Raw genomic sequence first — 21,886 nt, forward strand, 5'->3', positions numbered from 1 at the left:
GGTCCTGTTCAGGAGTTAAAGGGTTCTGGAAGGCTTTTATTCTACAGAATGTAAGCATGCGTGTAACTGGTGAAAACTGGAAAGATAACTACTAAAATGGGAAGCTAAATGGTGAACTGAACCTGTAGCAATTGCCGTTTTTATTTGGCCTTTGCTTGTGCCTGGCATACTTAGTCAAGAAGCCTGTTTTTCTTAACAAGCTGAAGATTTTCCCATGGATCACTTTCTTTACTTATTCTGTCTGTGCTGCCAATGCTGTGTAACCGGTAGCTTGAGCCTAATGCTGAAGTAATTCTTAAAATACCGTCTGCTAAATAGATGGGTCGTGGTGAAATAAAGCCATCTTCCATGAAGGATGGGTGGATACACTGGATTTTTTCTTCTTTTAATCTATTTGCCGTGCTTGACGACTCTAGCTTATTTAGATAATAAATGCAGGAGTGCAAAGCAGCATTATGATCAGCGATATAATCTGGTCAAGTGGGAGCCAGCACAAGAAGCGGTCTATAAATGTCTGAGGTGCGGCCATGTGAGGGACGAAACTAGAAGCGAGTCTAAGGGTCCACCACTGAAAATTGCAAAAATATTTAGGGTTGGGCAAAAGGTTGGTAGTGGGGAAGAGGTCTGTGGCAGCGTAATGAGGTAGGTGATGGGGAGCTTTTGGTTTTTACCAGTCTGCTTGGGAGGCTGTTCCAAAGCTTGCCCAAAACAAGCAGTGGAGCCTTCATCCCTTGTTCTCTCCCCTGGCTTGACTGGACATGGGGAACAACCCTGAATTTGCATCCCTGCTGGGAGGTAAGAGGATGGCTATTGGGTCTCTATTTCCTCATGGCCTGGTGCCCCACACCAGCCCAGCCAGCTTCTGCGTGCAAGAGGAGGAATTGCTGCTTTCTCGGGAGAAGAGAGGTCTCTCTGTTCTGAGGAACGCCACTGCCATGCCGGGGGGGAAGAGCCAAAGAACATGACTAATCAGTAACATAAAGAACCACCTTCCGTGCAGCCTGATTCACCCGATCCTTAGACGGATTCAGTCTTTCCTTCAGGAATGTTTGATAATGCAGCGCGCACTGTTGAGATCACCCTTCTGGCAAGTGCCTGCTGTGGTATGAGACCCAGTCATCTGGCAGCATGTTGCTTACTGCTGTCTCCAAGGCAACCCTCCATGCTGTTCTTCGTTGGAAGCTCTGTGCATTCATAACGAAGCTGTCATCCCTCTTACTGTAAGTGCAGCAGATGTGGAAGGCTTTACCTGTGCCAATGACCTCTGCACCAGGACACTGTTACTCTAAAGAGCAGTGCTGCCTCGGGTATTACACTTCCCTCTGAAGGACCCTGTCTGTCCACTCGCTCGCATCGCAAAATGTCGTCCTTTCATGCTAGTCACCCCCCCCGCGTGCTTTCTGAACCCTTGGCTGTCGTGTTTGTACGAAGAGACTGGGCTACCATGAGGATTGCTGAAGATCTCTGCTGAGGCCTTACAGTGCTGGTATGTGCCACAAAGAGTTCGTTCCAGATGGCTGGTCCCAAGGTGGATTTACCAGTCCTGCCTTTATTTGCTTCTTGTTGACTAAACCATGAGTGTTTCTGATAGGGAAACAGCTGAGCTGCATTTCAGACTGTCATGTCATACTGGGACTTCTCTGGGTTTCTCTTGAGTGGAAGCTGTCAGTTATATTGTCGGGGGGTGGGGTGGGGGGGGGACGGGACTGTAACCCTATCCACTGTGAAATATCTAAGCTAGCCGTTCGGAAGGGAGTTTATCTGCCCCCAGTGTCCCATAAAGAAGTCCTCTGGACTGCTCTGAGAAGCTCTAAATGGGGCAGGGTGGATACCTTGCCTTCTGACCAGGCCTAAAAGATGCTCAATGCTAGATAAAAAAGAGCTCTGTCAGTTCAGTGGTGGCAACTGCTAAAACCCAGCCTGGGGCAGGAAGGTTTTTGGCCTGTGTTCTGTAGACCTTGCCTGCTTTTGCCTTTCTATTGGAGTCTGTCTTTCCAAATGCGGACAGACCCTTCACCCAGCCTGTGCTTGGCTATCTTGGCCCTAAGTTTCTCTCGATGCCTGCCAACTGTGCCAGACAGCTAGTATGCATGTGTTCAGTCAGGCGCTTTCCAGGAACTCAGTGGCTGCTGCTGCCGTATCGGTAGATAGTGTGACTTGATGTTTCCCAAGAGGCAGGGAAGAAGAGGTGTCTCCCCTTCACTATTGGCTTGATGCTGCAACACTCACAAGATAGGACTTGGTTTACCCGATGCTTCTGGGATCTGGGCCCGGGCAGGATGAGGGGGAAACCTGCCCTTCCAGGCTGAGGAGCCCCAATCCAGGAACAAAATCTATATTCAGGTTGCTGAGCAGAGAAACCAAGCGGGGCTGAGGCATTCGGCGTTTATAGTGAGCCTTCAGCCATGATAAGATAAGAGCTTGAGTAACTGTGAGGCACAAAGTCTGCCTGGTGGATTGAGATCATTGTTGTTGAAGGATGTTATGGAGACAATCCACTTACGATCTTGGCTGCCGTGCTGGATTTTTTTTTCCTGTTCTTCTCTTCTTTTTTTGTGCTCATCTCCCCATCAGCAAGCTGGGGAGTACGTGTGGGAAACAAATTGACAGACAGACGGTGACATGGGAAGCGATTCTCCCTGTTGGCACAGATGTGACTGCGAAGCAACAACGCAAGTGGCGATTTGAAGACCAAAGATAACTTCCACTTCCTTGTTTGCAAGCCCTAAAGTGGTTTGGAGGAAGGAGGTAAGAACCTGTGCCTACTAGTTTGTGAGGGATGTTGGAGCCTGCACAGTTTTCTCTCTCTCTCTCTCTCTCTCTCTTTTTTTTTTTTTTTAAATTATCTAAGTGTTTTTATTTTTTATCTAAGGGCTTTCTCCAAGCTCATAAACAGTGGGGACAGGCTAATGTTACAGCACACCTACTTGTATGGTGGCGTGAACTGAGGCTTTACTGGTAGGGAGGCGCATGTGTTCATGCGAAAGGTTGTGTTCTCCTAGATAAGACAAGCCCTAAAATGTCTGTAGAGGTGTCTCCCCTTCAGGTCTGCTCCTGGGGCAAAACGTCGGCTGTTTGCCTCTGCGACAGCCAAATCTCACAGGTTAGGATGTACTCTCTGCCCTTTGCCTGCTCTGGAGAGTCTGCCTGGCAGGTCTCCACCCGCCTGGCTTTGCTGTGCTAGAGGAGAAGGAAGTGAGATCTGCAGCTGAGCATGCCAAGACCTAGAAAAGGAGTGAGTGAAGACCTGGGATAATGGACATAAAAAGGGACACGATTCTATATGGCGATATGCATGTATCGGGGTGGATGAGATTTTTGGCAGCGAGAAGAGTAGGCATGGATTTGCCAAAAGCCCAAGACTGGTGGGTGCCAGTGCTTAAGAGCGCAGAGGAGATCTGCTGGTAGCAGGGCCAGCTAAGAGCAAGTCAGGTAGCAGGGGGCTCGTGATGCATGTTGAAGCCTGGAGCTAGCCAAGCAGAAGGGCTGGAGGCAGGGGAGCAGCAATCAGCCAAGCGGAACGAGCTGGCACGAGACCTGGGGCTGGCCAGGCAGGAGGGCGGCAGGCGCTGTGCCGCTTGTCATCGAGCGAATTGTGGCCGAGGCTCAGAGCAGGGTGCAGCCGCTGTGCCCATCGATCACCGCCAGCGTGCGGCAGCAGAGTGCGCAAAGAGTGTTTCTGTATAGCCTGCCCTCTGTGATATGAAGAAGTCTGATGCCCTGCAGGGTCTCTGTGTGCTCGTCTCCCTTAGCTTTAAGGGAGATTGCAACTTAATGTTTTTTTTGTTTTGTTTTCCTCCCCCCCCCCCCCCCCCCGCCCCGGAAAAAACGGAAAGCCCTTACTGAAAAGACAGTAGAAGAAAATGCTTCATTTGACCCAAAGCACATCCTCTTTGACCCCAAGAGGGCTTTCTGAGCACCTAAGACTACTCTGTTTGACGCGTACCTTAGTGAAACTGCCTTGAATAGCGTGCGGAAATGGGGAGAGAGGGGGATGCGGAACAGGACGGTCCATGTAGTTTAGGACACAGGCACAGACCCCTAGCCTGATCCATCCTGCTTTGCTTGTCCGTAGGAGCAGCCAGACCGCCCCTGCTAGGCAGTGTGAGAAGGTTTTCCAAGCAATCGTGTGGGACGTTTTCCTCTGTTTGATTCATCAGCTGTAATTCCTCCCAAAGACCTGGCATGCTTTCCTGGTCGCTTGCCTTCAGCAAGTCATCCCTTCCCGTTTGGGACGGGCCACTCGGGGTGCTGACTTCCAGGCAGCTTTGTCCAGGCTTACTTCCACGGGATGCAGCCCTTCCTTCCCCCAGAGGTAGTCTGACCGCTCCCAGCAGCACAAAACTTTTTCTGGCTCGCCGCTCCTTGACCCCGTTGTTTGTGTTGGCTTCTCAGGGGGCGAGAGGTTGCCCCAATGACTGTATTGGGATCCTTGATCTCTTTACTTTTCTCACAGTTTCTAAGACAACCGGTGCAATGAGACATAAATGTCAGACCCTCTTGTATTTGGTGTGCCTGCGGACAAGCCTGACTCTGCTCCACCTCCAAGCTGCTGCTGGGTTATACGAGCCCCTCGCGTTTCCTTTGCTCGTTGTGACTGTGGATAACCCCCAACCCCGAGTTCTGCACTGTTTCACCCCTACCAGCTTTGAGTGCAAGCTGGGGCCGAGGCTGGGCTTATGTTGCTTCTGTCTTGTATTGGATGATTCAAATAGCTTCCTCATCTGCTTGCATGCTTAGATTTGTGGTGCGTTAGGGCTGTCAGGCTATCCCACAGAGGAGGGCAGGCGTAAGCTGGTTCTTTCTTGCCAGAGGTGCCTAAATCCCATGGTGAGTGGAGCCCCTTTCTTTTGCTCCTGTTAAGAATGTACTACGTTGAAGTGGAGCACACCATTTGGGGTCCAACAAAATGCCTTTTTTAAAAACATGAAACAAGTGGAGGGCTATTTCTTCTGATGGATTTCAGCTCTGAGGCTGTGATCTGAAAGACCGTGGAGGGGAATTGCTGGTCAAACTGGGGAAAAACCAAGTGAGCTGCTGGCTGTCGGCAAACTCTTGGACTTGGACCTTAAAACTGAGGGATGGGACTTTCCAGGCTGATTCAGAGTCCCTTTTCCCCCAAAAGACCTAATGTAGCCACCTTGCAGGCAAGGCCAGCTGCTGTGAACTGTATAACTCTTCTCCATGCAGCACTGCCTACGCTTATTTCCCTTCCCTGCCCACTCATTCTTTCTCTCCCCACCTTGTTCCTCTTGTCTCATCCCCTTTGGCCTTTGGGAGAGGGGTCCAGGGCTGCCCTGTGGGGACCTGCCCCTTCCTGGCTTTTCTAGACCTCTTCCCTGGTGATGCTTCAGGATCCCTTGTGCCTTGGCTAAGAGAGACATCTAGTGGGGTCTGAGTTGAGGGGCCTGGCTTTCTTTCTATTTGTTTTTTTCCCTCCTTCTTCCCTCCAATTAGAACAAAGGGCTGGTTTCTGTAGGAGTAAGAACTGAACTTGCTGGACTGATGTTTCTCAGTAGTCCTTGTGTACTGACTGCTGGCGGTGGAGACGAGCCTTGGGGCAAAGTGGACCTTTGGTAGGCTGGTTTACTGGGGCTTTCTCTTAGCAGGCTGGTACTGTATGAATCCTTGGTAGGGCTCTCTTCTGATACTTGTCTGTTTAGACTGCCCCCTTCCTAGCCCTACCCCTCTGCTGGGCTGTGCTACTGAAGTGCTGCATTTTATGGCCAGGCCCTGGCTCTGGAGGGACTGGAAACCCTGGTCCCACCTGCAGCAGTGAAGGCAGTATCAGTGCTATTAGGATGACTTGAGGTGTCGCTGGCATGCCCATGTGAGAGGGATGTTGCTGTGCTTTCTTGTGGGTACCAAAGAGCTTGGTGAACGTCACGGGCCGTGGTTGTAGTCCGCTCCGGACACTAGCTGAGGTCCCCACGTTGGGAGCATCATTGCTCCTTGCATGGCCTGCATGAGGAAATTTGAAGAGGGATGAATTGCTCTCTGGCAGTGCCTCTCCTGACTCTGTTGGTCCATGGTGCTTCTCCTCCAGATGTTAGGTGTTCCTTCCCTAATCCTGTCTGGTGACAAGGCTTGTTGGGCCCTCAGGAGACTAGCTGGTCTTCACCTGAGTGCATTGGTGAAGAAACACGGCATGGGCTGCTTCAGAAGCAGGCATGCTGGCAGGGTCGTGTTACTGGGTCTTGCCCAGTCCTTCATCTTCACCACTCGTAGCTCTGCAGACAGACAGGCTGGCTCATGAGCTCAGGCTCTCGGGCATCGTCCCTCACTGTGGTTTCCCTAGAACAAAATGATCCAGCAGCTGCTGCCTGCGCAGAAGGGAGAATTGGAGCGGAGCATGTCTGCAAATGCTTGGAGCGGTTTTTGCTATTACACAGGACCTGTTTGTTTCAGACGCATCCAGGCCCCCGACTGCCCCCCGCCTCTTGCATATCTCCCAGCTTCCCCAAGACAGGGCTAATCTTTAACTTCATGTTTTGTCTCTTGCTGAAATCCCACTCTTGGCACTCCTCCTCTCCTCGCTCTAATAAGCTGTGCAGAGGCTGAAATAAGCCAGCAAGAGCAGCAGGGAAGAAGGCACGTGAAGGGAGGGATTCCTGGGCTCTCATGCAAGGCTGGAGAATGGGGGGATTTTGTGGAGGGGATAAATAACTTCTGGCGCATCCCTGGAGTCCAGAGCCTGCGGGTCTCTGCTCCTGACAAGAGTCCTTCCTAGAAGGAAGCAGAGAGGCCTTGCAGTTATCCCACCCGCTCCTAGCGTGACAGCCAAGGGAGGCCCCAGCTGGGCCGCGGGAAGCTGCGTTAGGCGCTGTGGAAAGACTTGGCCCATGAGGCGTTCTTGCACCGCAGAGCTTGCTTACAGAAGCAGAGCCATAGGACGAGGGAGAGGGCTTACAGAGAGGGGAAGCGGTTGGTCTGAAGCTGAAAGAAGGGCCTTAATCGGAGTGCTTGTCTGTGCCTGTGTGTGTATGGGCACGCACCTTGGTTGTAAGAGCGTGTGTGTTGTGTTTTTTGTTTTGTTTTTTTCCCCACCCACACCCATTCTCCTAGCCCCTTTCCAGGAGCATGAGGAGCTGTGAGGAGGGGAAACTAGGCTTACTATCTTTGCGCTCTGACGTAGGCAAGCGCTCTTGTGCGGGTGGAAGCTGAACTCCTTCCTTGCACGCGTTGGGCGGTGAAGTTGGCTCCGGAAGATGAGCCTGCTTCAACATCGTAACATCCAAACGGAGAGGGGAAGAGCGGCAGAGGTGGTTGGGTAGACTCGGGACAGAGGGAGGAGAGCAAGAAGAACAGGGCGCTTTGGCAAAAGAGTGAACTGTTCCCTGTGGGAAATGCTTGTTAACTCTCTTGGCAAAAGAAAAGGTGGGGGGAGAGAATTTTCCAGTTGCTTTTGTGTATGATGAAGGAAGTATCATACAAAATCTTCCTGGATTTTGATATAGGGTCAGGCTGCGTGTCTCCTTGGACTGCTGGTACGCGTGCCTGGGTTGGGCTTAGCAAGCCTTTTCCTTGTCTACCGCTCTACAGTCCTTGCCATAAAGGTGCCTCCAAGTTATGGGCCTGCAGAGCGGAGATGCTGGCAAAGGCCTTGTGTGAGGCAACAGGAACTTGAGAAGGGAAGGAGGAGATGGGACCCTCCTAGGAAAGTCTCTCTTCCCTTTTCCTAGAGCCAGGGCGATGGCACATCAGCTGCCAGCACTGTGAAGTTGACACCCAAGATCAGAACTGGCCTGGGTGGTGCTGGCAAACCAGAGCTCTGCCGCTTGGTTGCTTCTCTCTCTTGTTCCTGTTCAAGCCAGGGTTTAGTAGCCCCTACTGGTATCTCATTAGCACCCTTCAGCTGGAAGGGAGTCGCAGCTCTTCTGGTACCTACCAGTCCTCAGAAGATGGTGAGCACGAAAGCTGGGCAAGGAGGGAACCAGGAGTAATCGCACTGATTTAAAGCGGTGAGTCCTTGCAAAGCTTGCGGGGGGGTGGTTAAGGAATCGCACTGATCCCTTTATCTGCACAGTAGAAATACTGCAGACCTAGTTATCAACCCCCGGAGGCAGATTTAAGGACACAGGCCCTTCTCTGAAGGGGCAAAGGTGATGCTGGGGTCAGGAGCTGGTCCATGCAGCCATCCGTTAATGTTCTCGGCTCTTCTCCCAGCCACTTCTTCAAGCTCTGCTTTGCCAAACCCTAACCCTCAAGACCACGATCCAAACTAGACTCGTCTTAAGTTACAGGCACAGTAAACACACATCCCAAACGACGCCAAGAGCGAACAAAATATTTTCCTCTCCGCTCGCCTCCCTTGTATATCGGATGATGTTACACAAGGCTCACAATAGCCCCTTTCTAGTCCGGGTGACACCGCGTGCCCGCGGTGGTGGGAGGAAGGAGGCTTTTTCATCGCGGGGCTCTTGAGCGTGCAAACGAACGCAGCCTCCCTCCCTGCCCCTCGCCAGCAATCGGCTCCCCATCACGTGCGTGTTCGGGGCAGAAAGGAAACGTGCCAGCGAAGCAAGAATGAACTTGTCGCCCGAGCCAAAAAGGCTTTTAAGAAATCCCCGCTCCCTCCCCCCAGATAGTTCAGGGCAGATGATAGTTAGTTAGTTTGGAGCCCATCTCAAGTGATAGCTGCGAATGACTGTTGATCTGTGCTCTCCAGCACGTGCTGCTCGAGGCAAAAACCCCAAGGCCGAGGCGGCCGCTCGGAGACCACCCCGCGGCTGGGCATCGGCGTGGCCTGGCACTGAGCTGGTTTTTTGTCGAAGCCCCTCGCGTGCTTAGCGCGAGCCTGTCATCAGAGCCTTTAAGGAGGGAAAGAAGTGCTGCGTGGCCTAGTCGCCTGGCCGAGAAGGGCAGGAGCGGTTTGAACAGCACCGAAGGAGTCGGCGTTACTTGGGAACGCTTGGAAGGGCTCGCGTGCAGTTTGGTAGCCAAAGCGCAGCGTAGCTGGCTGGTGGCCTGCCTGGGGGGAGGCTGGGGCTTGTGCTGGCTCCTGCTCTCTGCCGACGGGGGACTTGGCTCCCCCCCTCGTCTGTGGCACCGTCGAAGGACGGAGGAACCCTTGAGAGGGAGCCAACGGCTTTGGGTTAAGGTTTAGGCTGGCCTCTTGGTGGGTGATGCTGCACTTTGCAAACTGCAACCTGTGTAAGCACGCTTCTCCCTCGGTTTCATTTGCAGTGGATCTCTTTTGTTCCTGCCCCCCCTCCCTTACCCCTGCTTGACCCACAAATCCTCCTAGCTCAGGCAGGGTCCCACCGCGGCATATGTGGGTGCTGGCTAGCGCCTGGCAAGCCCCTGGCATCCCTCTTCATGCCTGCAGCACAAACGGTTGGCGCTGCCCAGTGCCCCTCTTGGGAAAGCTCCCGCAAGGTCCCGTTGGCTGATCTCACTGCACTGTTTTACCTATGCAAAAACAGCGGTGGGAGACTTTTGACTTGGTGGTTTTTAAGAAGGAAGAGTACAAGCTTCTGTTCCACCAAAGGCCTATTGTGAGGGCTTCCAGGGCCCTTTTTGCATGCAAAGGCATAGCTGCGCTGCCCGTCTTCCTCTCTTGAGGCATCGCTTGCTCTGTCAGATACAAGCAGGATCAAGCTGCTGGGGAGGAGCAAACAACTGTCTGAAAGGTGGGATTGGGGAGGGGGACATTTCTTTTGAGAGGACCCTAAAGGAGTTTGGAGCGGAGGCGAAGTGCAACTGAGAGCTAGTAACCATTGCATTGTGCGCTTCAGCAAGTGATGAAACTGCGATTCCTCTGTGTGCAGGTGTGCTGGGGCCAACCACCAGGCTTCGACGCCTTCGAGCGAGCTGGTTTCCTCCCCCTCCTCTCCTCCTGCCTCGTGTCCAGGCAGGACTGTTGTGTAACTGATGTGACGAAATGCCGGGGGGCACGGCGGGGAGCAGGGGCGACACTCGCGAAGGGGGCAAGACACTAAGGTACTAAGGAACAGACGCAAATATGAGTACAGTAGGGAAGTGCCAGCTACGCTTTGTGTACGCTTCTGCCTGCTGGAAGAGCTCTGAGCCTCAATGGAGAACGTGTCAACAAAGCTGCAGAGAGATTATCTTACCCGGGACATGTACGCTCAGACAGAGATATGTTCCCCTGGCATTAAGGTTGAGAGGATATAATCAGTAATTTAGGAGTGGAAAACATGACTGGAACGCTCTTGCCGTTCCCAAACGAGCAGCGCAGCACGAGCGTTATGCAGGCATGGCTGAATGTACTGGAGATGGGGAAAACTGAGCTGTGAGCGTGGTGTTAGAGCGCCGCAAGCCTGCGCCGGGTCTCGGCGGTGGGGCTGAGCGTGCCGGCAGCGAGGGGAGGACGCAAGTTGCCCCTCGCTTGTGCCTCTCCCACACCCTGTGCCTTGCTGTCCCCAGGAAGAGGCCCTGGAGGGGCAGGAGCTACCCTGGTTTCTGGCTGGCCCAGTCGCACCGTCCTAGAGGGTGTCTTCAAAGATGTTTAGCTTTTGTAGCAACAGTGCTAGGGCAGCCAAAACTATAGCTCGTGAATGGAGGTCCCCCCTTGTAGGTCCACGAGGACCTTTGCAGGTGAGACAGCGCAAGGGGAGAACAGGACAGCTCAGCCACATGGTAAGTGTGGGGAGGGTGGCCCATCTCCAGGAGGTGGGTTGGACCTGGCTGGCTGTGATGCTTTGCTAGCAAAACCGCGCCGATGTCTCTGGCCACCCTCTTGAGACCAGCGGGGCGCGGGGTCCTGGCGGAGCAGTGCTGGCGCTGCGCAGCAAGGGAGGAATTGGTGTTCCCGAGTCCGCCACGAGATGGGGCGGCCGGCACAGCTCTTCCTGCGGTTCCCTCTGCCGTGGAGGCCGTTCGCTCCCGGGGCCAGTGCTGGTCTCCCCAGGCCCGGTGGCAAGGCTGCCCGCGTCCATCAAGACCAAACTCTACGGGGGTGGGGGGGAGACATGCCAGGAGCGCCTGGGCACAGGTCACTTGCCTGCCAAGTAAATGGTGTCAGCACTGTTAGCCACGTCTCCATGCGGGGAAACTGAGGCAGAGAGCAGGGATGTGTCTCTGCCAGTGTTGCTCACAGCTCGGGAGGAGAAGCCGGGGCTCCTGCATCACTGTGAACCTGGGGGGTAGGTTGAAGCCCACCACAGCTAGCAGACCCCTTTTCCAGGGCACGGTGAAGCTGAGAAGCCTTGTCCCACCTGAGCAGGAGTGCTGCTGGCTGCTGCTCTTCCTCCACAGCCGCTGGCCGCCCCAGCCCTGCCACCAGCTTTGGGTTGCTCTCTGCTTGTACCTGGGGTGCCCCCATGGACCTGTCGTGCCATGTTGGAGTAGGGGGTGATCACAGCTAGCAGGGAGCAGTAACCCTGACATCCTGGTGTCCCAGAACTGGTGTGGCCAGAACCCGGAAAGCAGTGGTCTGAGCCCGGCTTGTCTGTTAACGTGGCTTTCTCTGGTGTTTTTCAGGAAAATAGACTGGCCTAAACCGAACCAACCTCACACTGAACCCCTCTTGAGAATGGCTGCAGAGTCTTCGAGTCTCGTGTTTTGCTTGTAGCTGCGTTGTAAAGCATTTTCAGAAGCAGTTACAGAAGTAGGACTGAGTTCGTTTACAAACTGATACTCTGCCGAAGGGACATCTTTAAAATAGCGAGTGCATTTTCCGTCTTCAGATGTTGAGAGTTTTATTAACTGTTTCCTGTGTTGCAGTGCTGGGCCAAGGTTTTTCCACAACCCAATAAAACTCTCTTGTGTAGGTCAAGAGAAGTGAGAGAGGGAAGTCTGTAAAATATCTTCCAACAAATTGCTGTTAAAACTCGACAGAAATGCTACGGCTAGCAACATTAATGATGGGGCATTGCCAGTGGTGTGGCGTGCTGAGGAAGTTCTTGTAACCAGTACCAGCACGAGGTACCAGTCCGGGGTAAATGCAGGCAACGTGTCTACTCCAACTGTGCACTGGTTTTGTGCAGCTCTCCCTGAACTTATTGCCTTCTAAATGCCACAGAAGGTGTGTGGACCGGTGGGGGCGTGCGTGGTGTACAGCAAAGCAGCAACTGTTGCTGGAGACTTTCCAAACAGCTGAGGCTCTTAAGTGAAAGTAGAGAGTTTAGTCGAAAAGGAACTAACTCTACTTTGTGCTGGTGAGTGTTGGCCTGGGGAGGGAAAGGCTTGCCAAGCTCATGTGAAACTTGGATCAGCATCTCCCACCTCATGCATGTTTGAGCAGTTCCAAGATGATTATTTTGAGGTCTTTGGTCTCAGCAGTGCTTGGTGTCTTGGTGAGAGGTAGTGGCTGGAGCAGGTGGTGAGGTGCCGCACAAACCCGTTTGGTGTTAATGGGAAAAGCGCAGGAGCCAAGGAAGCAAGCCAACGTTTCTTGCAGGGCTTTAAAGCACTGCTGCTGTTCCGACCACTGCAGCGGTAGGAGCAAACACCACAAGTCTCCCTTACATCACCTCCCGCATCCCGTTCCCCTGCCTTGCTCTTGGCCTCTCTGCCCTTGCAGCATCGCCCTCAGCCTCCTCTGCAAGTTCTTGCCCTGAGGAAGTTGGCCTAGGCCCCTCCCTCCTGCCCTGGCCACAGCCCCTTCCCCTCTCTGCTCTCATCCTGCTGCGCGCCAGGAGAGGCACCTTGCAGCGCCCCGTCTCTCTGGTCAGCCCCAGCATCCATGGAAGCCCTCGGGGTTGAGTCTGTGCCCTCCTACAAGTGGTGGTCCATCTTTAACATCCTGTGCTGCTGTCTGCCCCTGGGGCTGGTTGCTCTCTACTACTCGGGACAGGTAAGAAGATGCCATTGCCACCTGGGGGAAGAGAGGTGGGCCGCTGCTTCTCTCTAGGGCTACTGGAGCCTATTTTTGCTGCTGAAAACGTCTGCTGCCTCCCTAGTGATCCCGGGCCTGGGCTAGAGGCTGACGTGTTCCTTACCTCTCCTGGGAGCCTAATGCCTTTGCCTTGAGCGACAGGGGTTGCACATCTGAGGAAGGGACTTCTGCTTGCGCCACCTCTTCTGCCAGCCACCCTCATGCTGCTGTGGCAGTAGTTGGGCAACAGCCGTTTACTGGGGATGCCCTGGTGTGTAGTGTGCAATTGCAGTGCACGTGGGTTCAGCTCGGAGTCTGGTTGTGAAACGTACAGCTTGAAAGGGGATTTTTAGGGTCAAGCCAAAGTGAACGCTCAACTCTGAGGTGGCTGTGAGACCCCCTGTGGAAGTGGGGGAGGCTTTTTTTTTTGTTTGAGGATTTAGAGCAACTGGCAATTTCGGCTGTTTCAGGAAGAACCTATTTGTCATAGCAGTGTCTGCTGTCTTGCTCACTTTTCAAGGTGCTTCCAATACTGTTTTCCAAGCCTGGAACTTGTTTCCTATTATTTGAGCTCTGAGGAGCATGCTGATGGCGGAGTCCCACGGTTTGGAAACCAGACTCCAGATTTTTCTTTCCTCTACTGCTTCCTTTGCATGGCTCATCTTCTACGGGACTGCCCTCGGTCTTAGCGCTAGCTTCGGTCTCCTGCGTTTCGGACAGTCGCGCTTCTTGCAGCTCTCAGGCCTGTCCTTCTGTCCGTAGGTGGAGGAACGCCTGAGCCGCCGTGATGTTGACGGAGCACGTGCCGCCTCTAACACTGCAAAAATCATCAACTGCGTAGCGCTGCTGCTGGGGCTCGTGGTCATCAGCGTGGTCATCTTCTATTGTGTCAAATACCAGCAGATGCTCAGCAGGCTATGAGCACAGGCCACCATGATAGTCTTGCGTTGAAAGCTTCAGCTGAGCCCAGGCACGCGGGGCAGGGGTGTAGGACTCTGCGTCTGTGAAGTCTGTGTTGAAATGCTGCTTGGTTTGGCTGCTTTCTCTTTCCTGAATTTATTGGTAGTTAGCAAGAGCTTTGCTGGAGGAAGGACCTAGGCTCTCGCACGCTAGTGTTGCAGGGCCATGGATTTAGGTGCTTGGGGTGGAGTCCCCAGTGAGCACCCCTCTTCCCTAGGCACGCTGCCTTGCCTGGACAAGACGCGTTCACAAGCCCTCAAGTTTGGGGAGATCTTTTGTGGGGTGGGTGCGTGCACGTGGGGGAATTGCAGACTGGGGCAATGGGTTGTCAAACTGGAGTTTGTGCTTGCCTCTCTTTTTTCTTTTTCCTTCTCCCCTCTGTGATAGCTCAACGCTGCAAGCCGCTGCTTATCGTTGTGTGAGAGCAGTGTACGCTCAGTGCAAGGCCGGACAAATTGCACTTCAGTTGTTTGCTTGAGACGTTGCTCTCCCTGCTGGTTATTGTGTTGTCCTAAATAAATGGCTTATTAGTAAAAACCTGCCTTGACTTCTCGGTGTGTAACTTCCTGGTTTTATGGTCAGGCTTGCCTGAGGACGCAGGCCGGGGCTGCTGGGGAGCAGCAGGGGATAAGTGACTTGTGCAAAGAGCAGGTACTGCCTGACCAGAGAGACCCTGCCCAGACCCTGGCTCCAGCCCTGGCCAGCAGCACGGAGGGAGCTCGCTCTGGACCCCGCGTGCGGCTGGAGAGGCAGGTAGGAGTTTCTATCCCTCTGACAATGGAAACGTGCTCTTTTTAACTTCTGTCCTTCCTGTGGCAGCGATATGAATGCTACCAGCGAAGGCCAGCCCAGAAAATTCTGGTTTCTGCGAAAACCTGACTTATTTCATGGCCCCTGCAGGAACTGGTCTGCAGCAAACCTGGACATTCTGACTCAGAGCGGTTAAGGCAGACAGCGGATGTGGGAAGCCTGTCCCCGTTCTCATGCGAGGTAGTCAAATTGAGGATGGGAAAGTAAGGTGTAATGGAGCTGTTGGCTGTTCCACCTCGCTGCGGGCAGCGACAAGTCACTGTGGGTCTGTGCCTGCTTGCACAGCCTAAGATGTGCTCTTAGTGGTGGTGGTGGTTGTTGTTGGTGTTTTTTTTTTTTTTTTTTTTTTTAATATCCCCAGGTGGCAGCGGTCTCAGGGGACGAAACCATGCTTGTTGCTGGTGACAGAGACAAATCTAGAAAATCTGATGCCTTGTGAAGATAAAGGGGAAGTGAAGACTCGGAGGAAAGAGAAAGCATTTCCTGCCCCAGTTCCTGACCCAGGCACAGACTGTCAGGTACTTGTGTTGCGCTCTCCGACTTTTAAAGCTAGGTTACTTTGTCCAGTGGCGTGAGTAGAAGGTGTCTCCATGTCCCAGCTGAAAGCAGGGGCAGGCTGGAATCGCTAATGCTGTAAACAAGCGTAGGAAGTGCTGGGGAAAGGTCTGCGCCCTTCCTGCCCGCCGCGGGAAAGTGCAAGGAGGGCCCGGCGCCGTCGGGGTTGGTTCCCCACCAAACTATGTGCCGCCTCCCTGCTGTGGCCCAGGGGGTGGCAGGAGCAGAGTGGTTCTGGCTTGGCTGGTCCAGCTGTAGGAGAGAGCATGAAATGCTCAATGTTTTGGCCACGTTCTTGCTTGTTGTCTATCCCTGAATGCCTGCTAGCGTTAGAGAGTTAACGCTGGACACCTTCTGGACGCTTGGCCCCTACAGCAAACTGTAGCAGTCTGTGCAGCCCAGTGCCATCATTTAAGCTAGCGCTGTTTGGGAAGGGTCCTCCCGCTGCAGCGTGTGCAGCAGGAAGCCCCCGAGCACCCACTGTTTTTTGTTGCCCCCGAGCACCAGGACTGGTTTTTGTTGTTATAGTTAGGAGCAATGAGGAAGGGATTGCCCCCCACAGGTGTTTTCTGCCTGCCCAGCAGAAAGCCTGTTGCGACAAGGGCTGAGGACTCCAGTCATGAGTTTCCTGGGGGGGGGGGAGTGGGGGGGAGTGCAGTGATTTTTGGGGTTTGGCTGACTTCCTCCTCTCCCCCACCCCTTTCTAGTCTAGTGATACCGCTGGACTTGGCTGGGCCGCAGAGAGCAGACAACTCCGCTGTGCACAGCGCAGAGCCAGCGTGGGACTTGTTTGCGCCCGTGCCCTGGAGCCCACCTGCGCAGTGAAACAGGAACTGAAGCTGGACAGAGGTAAGAAAAGCTGCAGGTAATGGGAGATTGTGGGTGAGGAAAGAGGCAGCACCCCCCACCCCCAGCAGCAGGGCAGGGTTAATCTTGGCCTCTAGCAGAAACGTGCTCTGGGCACCAAAGCTGGGACCGGCTGCAGAACTGCAAGTTGTGCTGATGGCAACTGTTTTTTTTTTTTTTCCCCCTTTCTGCTGGGCGTGCAGAGTCTGGCTGACGCCGGGGAGAAACACAGCGACACAGAGCCTGTCGCCCTACAATCAGCCGCCCAACGCTTCACTGCTTTCACATGCGCAAAGCTACCATGTGACTTAGGCCAGAGCCCTGGCTCTCGCATCCTGGAAGTGTGTCCAACCCTTGGGCTGTACAGCGGCTTCCATGCACCTCCGCTGCAGGTAACCAGCTTAAAACACTATTTTGTGCTTTGAGGCTGAGGAGCCCTTTACCGTATCGTCTGGCAAATACTTTCAGGGAACCTGTACCAGACTAAGTGTGTTAGCTTGCTTTTCTTGTTTTCCCCAAATGCAGTGGGAAGCCACGCTCGTGAGAGCTTGGCCAGAACAGAGGGCTGTGGCTGCTGGGACGCCCTGGTGCCCAGCCCAGCCCAGCCCAGCCCAGCCCTGGGTGCTGCTCTAGCGCTACCCATGCGCTAGCTTCCTGCCAGGGACCAAGGGTCAGCGAAGTGACTGCAACACGTCACTGCTGTTGCTGCAACAGCATGTGAGCACCAATCTAGCCTACTCTCGCTAGCCTACTGCTATTGCAGTAGCCTACTGGAAGGCGTCACAGCCCTGCCTCTGGCGCGCCGCAGGTGATAAGCCAACTGAATAGTCATCGCTACCTCTAAAGCTCAGTGATAACAAAGCAGTTTAAAACAAACAAACAAACCATATTGTCTCCTGGAGCAGGACCCTGGGATGCTGCACAGAATCGTGTGATGTTCCTAGGCTGGACTTTAGGCTGCTGGAAACAGGCTGGGGTTTTCCTCTGTCTGGGGGGGGGGGGAAGGGGGGAGTGTTCTTTGTTTTGTTTTTGTTTGCTTGGTGTTGTGGGGATTTGGGGGTTTTTGTGGATGTCTTTTTAAATTGCTTTTTGCCTTTTTTTTCTCCCCCTCCCCGGGTCTGTTTGCCCACACTTGAAGGGAAGCAGCATGCTTAAGTGTGCAGATGGGACCTGACACCAGCCATGGAGGAAAGCAGAACTAAGTGCGGTGGCCTGCTCCAGCTCCTGTGCATCTGACCTAAACGTGGGAGGTGAGTCTGCCATGCTGTGGGAGGGGGTGCCTCCTACAAATTTCCAGCTGGAAAGCTGCCTCAGGATCCTTCCCTGTGTTGGAGATGGTCAGCACATCTCCTTGCACATCCTACTCAAAGGAGCAGTGTGAAAAATGCCCTGCTGGCTCCTCAGGAGCTCTCTACAGCCCCCTGACTTGGAAAACACTTGCTTCTGGTTGTTTAGTGTGCTGTCTTGAGACCAAGGGTGGCTGTAAAGGGGAAGCTACGGGCTTTACGTATCTTCCTTCCAGCAGCTCAGCCTCCTGCTGGGAACAGCTGTTGGCCTGGGTGCCATCAGGGATCTGCACCTTTCCCCAGCTCTCGAACACTTCCAGAGAAGCTCACAAAGAACCACACAGCCAGAGTATTAGAAAATATCCCAGTTTAATAGACTTGGAGCATCTCCCTTTCATAGAGTTTTACAAAACAATGTATTTACAGGTGAGGAACAGCTACCTGACGTCAACTGGAGTGTGCCCTTCTACAGCAAGGAACAGGCTACATTCAGAAGTCACGCTGCTGCCTCCTCTTACAAAAGTAAGGAGGGCCAAAAGACTCTGGCTCTGCCTCGGCGCAGGCAGAGCCATCCAACATTACCAGTACAGGGGACAAGTTGCAGGAACTCATTCAATCAGTTCTGCCCCACGTGAGCAGCAAAGCGCCTGGCTTCACACAGGAAGAAGGAGTCATCAAGCGTGTTCTGGTGCTACGGGCTCTACTAGAACATACGTCCAGGCCTGTGCATCACAACTACTCAGGCACCATGGTGGTACGGCACTGCCTGGTGTGAATAAGCAGCTAAAGCTAGAAGGTGTAGCAGCTAAATAACAGTGTAGTGTTAAGGCACGTTGTGGTAATGCCAATCTGACTGGCTCTCAAGTCAGAAGACAGATACCTGCGAGCGCAAGTAGACTTGCGCACTAGTCCCTGGAGGTGAGTGAACATGTTTGAGCCAGAACTCTCTCCCTCAGTGCTGTAGCCCTGGACTTACGAGGACTCCCGCTCAGAAGAGGACAGAAACTAAGCCGGCCAAGGGACGGAAGAGACGGCGCTGCCTGGGACCGTGCCAAGGGAGGGATCCTGAGGGATCCACCACTGCCCCTATGGTGAGAATTCTTCCCCCCCCCCCCCCCCCAATCACTCATGACCAGAAAAAGGGGTGCGGACGGCAGTTTGAAAACAAACGCAGGAGATAGACTATATACAAAAAAGCTGTTTTTGAACCCGTCCCAATAAAGTTTGCTTCTAAAAACACAAAGTGTTTTTTCTTTTTTTTTTTTAATTTAATTTTTTTTTTTCCTCCTATTTCTATGCATCGTGAACGGCTGTTCATTCAAGTTCCTCCTGGGAGCTGCGCTAGCTTGCCCACAGAGGGAAACTTCTTATGTCCGGGCTTTAAATTGAGGTTTGGTTTCAGGGCGGGATCACTCAGGCTAACCTGAAACACCAGATCTGGCTCACTCTGGCTAGCTGGTATACGCACCTAGGTTAAATACAGACACCCAGGTCCTCTTGCGCTGGTCTCCAGCCTCTGGCCGCTGCGCTGACCAGCACGGCAGGTGCAGCCTGTGGCTGGGAGGCCCAGGCACTTGCGGCGAGGTAGAGGGAGGGTTGAAGTTCACATTGGAGGCAGCTCTCTGTGCTTCGCTGCACACGAGGTGTCCCTTCTTCGCAGCCGGGGCAGCCTCAGCCCGCAGCGTGCAAGACTCACGCGTCCATGTGAGGATGAGCGTGCTCCTAGAGGCCTGTCTGCTCTTTGAGCCACGGGCGCAGCTTGGTGAGCCGGGTGTAGACGCCAGGCTTTTGTCTCTGCGCGCAGCCGTCGCCCCAGCTCACGACGCCAGCCAGGAACATCCGATTACTGGCTTCTACGCTGACCAGCGGCCCTCCAGAGTCTCCCTGCACAGAAACAAATGCTAAATGTTAACACAAGCACCAACCTCACACAGTGTCGCGTTATAAAGGCTGGCAAAGCGTTTAAGTAATCACAAAAGCGCATCAAATTTTTTTTTGAGTACCTAACGTAATCTAAAAAACTGACGACGCGTAAGAAATAATCACTAACTCCAGGGATAGCTGGGCTTCCTTCAGCAGCTCTAAGAACTGTAACACAGCGCTAACTTTTTGAGACTGAGTCAGGCGTCAGTACAATTTGCTGTTTGCGTCCGTTCCAGTTTGGCCGTTGTGTCAGCTAAGAAGCAATTGTACAGATCTGAAACGTAGTTAAGTGGGGAAACAGGAGTGAAAAGTGCCAGAATAAAAAGGGGCTGAACAAACGGCCTGTAAACGCTAAGCCCCCTCAGTAACAAACAGTGCTAAAGTAAAGTAGAGTACTGTCGCTCTGCTGGCCTACCCGATGTGCAGGTTTTTTTCAGACTAAAAGTCATGCGTCAATAGAATTTGCTGCTCCTGCTTGTTCCAATTTGGCCGTTGTCTGAACCAAGATGGCGCCACCCAGATTTGTACTATACTAAGTTAAGTGTGGAAATATGTGCGAAAGCACGGGAATAAAAAGGGCTGACCAAATGGCCCCTAGTCTAATGGAGGCTCCCCCCCTCCACCAACCGCAATAAACTAGTGCTTTTGCACTGCTCTCCTACCTGGCAAGCGTCCACGCCACCCGTCAGGATCCCCACACACATCATGCGTGGCGTCAGCTGGCCAGACAGCAGCTCGTTGCACACGGTCTGGTTGATCAACCGGATTTCTGCTTTCTGCAACGTGGTGGCACCGCTGCCTGTGAGAGCAAGCACGGGTTAAAAGCGTACGGCGTTTTTAAGCAACCAGGCCGCCCTGCACCAATTTGTACCTACGTGCTGCATTCAGGCCCCAGGCGCTGAGCAAGTGCCTAATTGTTGGGTAAGTCAGTCCCCAGCGCAACAACCTGTGCTGCTTCCTAAAACCATTTTCCCTGCAGGACTGAGATGCTATCTTCGTGCAATCCCTAGAGAAGCTTGTTTGTTTGCCTTCAGTCTCGAGACAAGCTAATACATATAGGCTGCAAGTTTCTCAAAGAGGCAAAGCAACAGCCAGCTCCCCTTTTCCCTAAAGCCGTATGCTAAAATACGTCAATGCACTTCCCCTCCCACCCCCCCCCCCCACCTCAGGCACCACAACCTCACCAGGCACCCCCAGTGCTCACCTCCTTCCACAGTCGCTCCCCATCCAGTCACCCACAGGTCCTTGCCAGCAGGGAAGTTGTGGGTGGAATCAGGCAGGCAGATGGGCTGGACAACGGAGGAGAAGGTGACAGGCTCTTGCAGCTCCATGACAGCAATATCATAGTCAAAGGTGTAGTCATTGAAGTTGGGGTGGGAGATGATGCGCTTGATCGCTCGTGCTTGCACGTTGGCATCGTTGCGGTTGCGTTGGTCGGTCAGTCCCAGGTAGGCCGTCCACAGCTTGGAGTTCGAGTAACTGCAAGAGGCACAACGCGCAGGGCAGCGTGAAAGCCCAGTCGCAGAGCTGGCGCAGACGTCCTAGCTCGACTGAGATGCACAAAACGTGCCCTCTTTCCTAAAAAGTTTCCTTGAGAAGCAGCTGCCCTGGTGGAAACCGATTTTTCCTTTTCAGATAAGCAAATGCCTGAAAATGGAAGTGCAACGGTCTGGGCATCCTGCCCTGGTCCTGTCACCCTGAATCCCACCATACATGCCTCACTGCAGTGCCTGCAGAGGTCCCTGCAAGACCACTGGGCATCGAGGTGATGTTTCAACAAATAAATACGTCTACTTCAAATGGCTGCTTCTAATTCAGGACAAGAAACTGTCCCGAGTCAAGCTTGTCTGAGGGCAGTGACTTAGCCCTTCACAGCACCCTCAAGTTTGTCTTACAAAACAGCCGCGTCGTGTCTCCTCGCTCTTTAGCGGGCGGCCCTCGATTCAGCGAGCCTGGCCGAAGCAGCGCGTCAGCTCCCACCTACCTGATGCCTTGCAGGTACCCGAAGCAATGCGCTGCGGACACCAGCCAGCGCTCGGAGATCAGCGAGGCGCCGCAGATGTGGCCCTGGCCCTTGACGTGGAGGCTGACCTGCCACGGCCATTCGCCCACGTCCGAGTTCTGCCCACCGACGATCCGTGACTTCTTAGTGTAGGAGCGGATCCCGCAGTCTGAGGGGGAAGCAGCAAAGGCACTTAGTTACTCCTGTTTCTACTCAGCACCTCCCCTTCCTTCCTCTGGGGATATTACCTACACCAGGGATGGCTGATGCTATCAGCACAGGAGCGCAAACAGTTTGCTAAATCTGCTAAAAGATTTACTCACCACCTCAGTCAACGGGCAGACAAACCCCTGTATTATCTGCAAAAGCCCTCCTTATACATCTCGAACAACACAGACGCTCCGCACGCTGCTAAAGAACAAGGCTTGGCTATTTCCAAATACAAACTGTCAGGCTGAAACGCCCAGCAGCTCTCTCCACCACTCTTAAGCACTCGTCTAAGAGGTCCAGCCCAGAAAGCCCTGTCCTCCCTTCCCCGGAGCACTCACTGCAGTTGTCCTCATCAGAATTGTCTTCGCAGTCCTTCTCCCCGTCACACTCTGGGTTCTGCTTGCTGATGCAGTGCCCGTTGCGGCACTTGTACGTGTACTCCTTGCAGGAGACTGTCACGGGGGCTGTTGCAGGCAGGCCAAAGGGAGAAGGGTTAGTCCCAGAGCCGGGGAA

The 21,886-nt window shown here is 53.6% G+C and overlaps 2 protein-coding genes and 1 long non-coding RNA gene across 17 annotated transcripts in view; 2 read left to right on the forward strand and 1 right to left on the reverse strand.

Moving 5' to 3' along the window:
- Positions 1-1,231: 1,231 nt before the first annotated feature.
- On the forward strand, positions 1,232-18,325 carry LOC104147662 (uncharacterized). 2 transcript variants are annotated; one of them, XR_011135941.1, is made up of 9 exons: positions 1,232-1,486; positions 2,575-2,748; positions 14,324-14,494; positions 14,913-15,069; positions 15,814-15,955; positions 16,156-16,344; positions 17,091-17,202; positions 17,665-17,760; positions 18,195-18,325. It is a non-coding gene; the product is annotated as an uncharacterized lncRNA (long non-coding RNA). The 2 variants fall into 2 exon arrangements; XR_694941.2 differs by lacking the exons at positions 1,232-1,486; positions 14,324-14,494 and having other exon boundaries at positions 2,467-2,748.
- Positions 12,549-14,278, forward strand: LOC104147663 (interferon-induced transmembrane protein 3-like). Its single transcript, XM_009680455.2, has 2 exons — positions 12,549-12,760; positions 13,544-14,278. The coding sequence occupies exons 1-2, from the start codon at positions 12,650-12,652 to the stop codon at positions 13,700-13,702; spliced, it is 270 nt and encodes an 89-aa protein (XP_009678750.1). The 5' UTR covers positions 12,549-12,649; the 3' UTR covers positions 13,703-14,278.
- Positions 17,589-21,886, reverse strand: part of ST14 (ST14 transmembrane serine protease matriptase) — a 44,792-nt gene continuing 40,494 nt past the window's right edge. For all 14 annotated transcript variants that reach the window (XM_009680450.2, XM_068917023.1, XM_068917020.1 and 11 more), the window contains 5 exons: positions 21,712-21,837; positions 21,146-21,332; positions 20,366-20,640; positions 19,824-19,960; positions 17,589-19,122 (listed from right to left, as the gene is read on the reverse strand). In XM_009680450.2, coding sequence (XP_009678745.2) covers positions 18,961-19,122; positions 19,824-19,960; positions 20,366-20,640; positions 21,146-21,332; positions 21,712-21,837 — 887 coding nt within the window. In that variant the 3' untranslated portion in view covers positions 17,589-18,960. The remainder of the gene's footprint in view (positions 19,123-19,823; positions 19,961-20,365; positions 20,641-21,145; positions 21,333-21,711; positions 21,838-21,886) is intronic.

Source organism: Struthio camelus, chromosome 22 (genome assembly GCF_040807025.1).
Source record: "Struthio camelus isolate bStrCam1 chromosome 22, bStrCam1.hap1, whole genome shotgun sequence".
NCBI classification, from domain to species: Eukaryota; Metazoa; Chordata; class Aves; order Struthioniformes; family Struthionidae; genus Struthio; species Struthio camelus.

What these genes read in the sequence shown, in the direction of transcription:
- LOC104147663 (XM_009680455.2), top strand. Translation starts at nt 12,650, where the DNA reads ATGGAAGCCCTCGGGGTTGAGTCTGTGCCCTCCTACAAGTGGTGGTCC. An exon ending in CTCTCTACTACTCGGGACAG is followed by an intron (nt 12,761 to 13,543) that starts GTAAGAAGATGC and finishes TTCTGTCCGTAG; the next exon opens with GTGGAGGAACGCCTGAGCCG.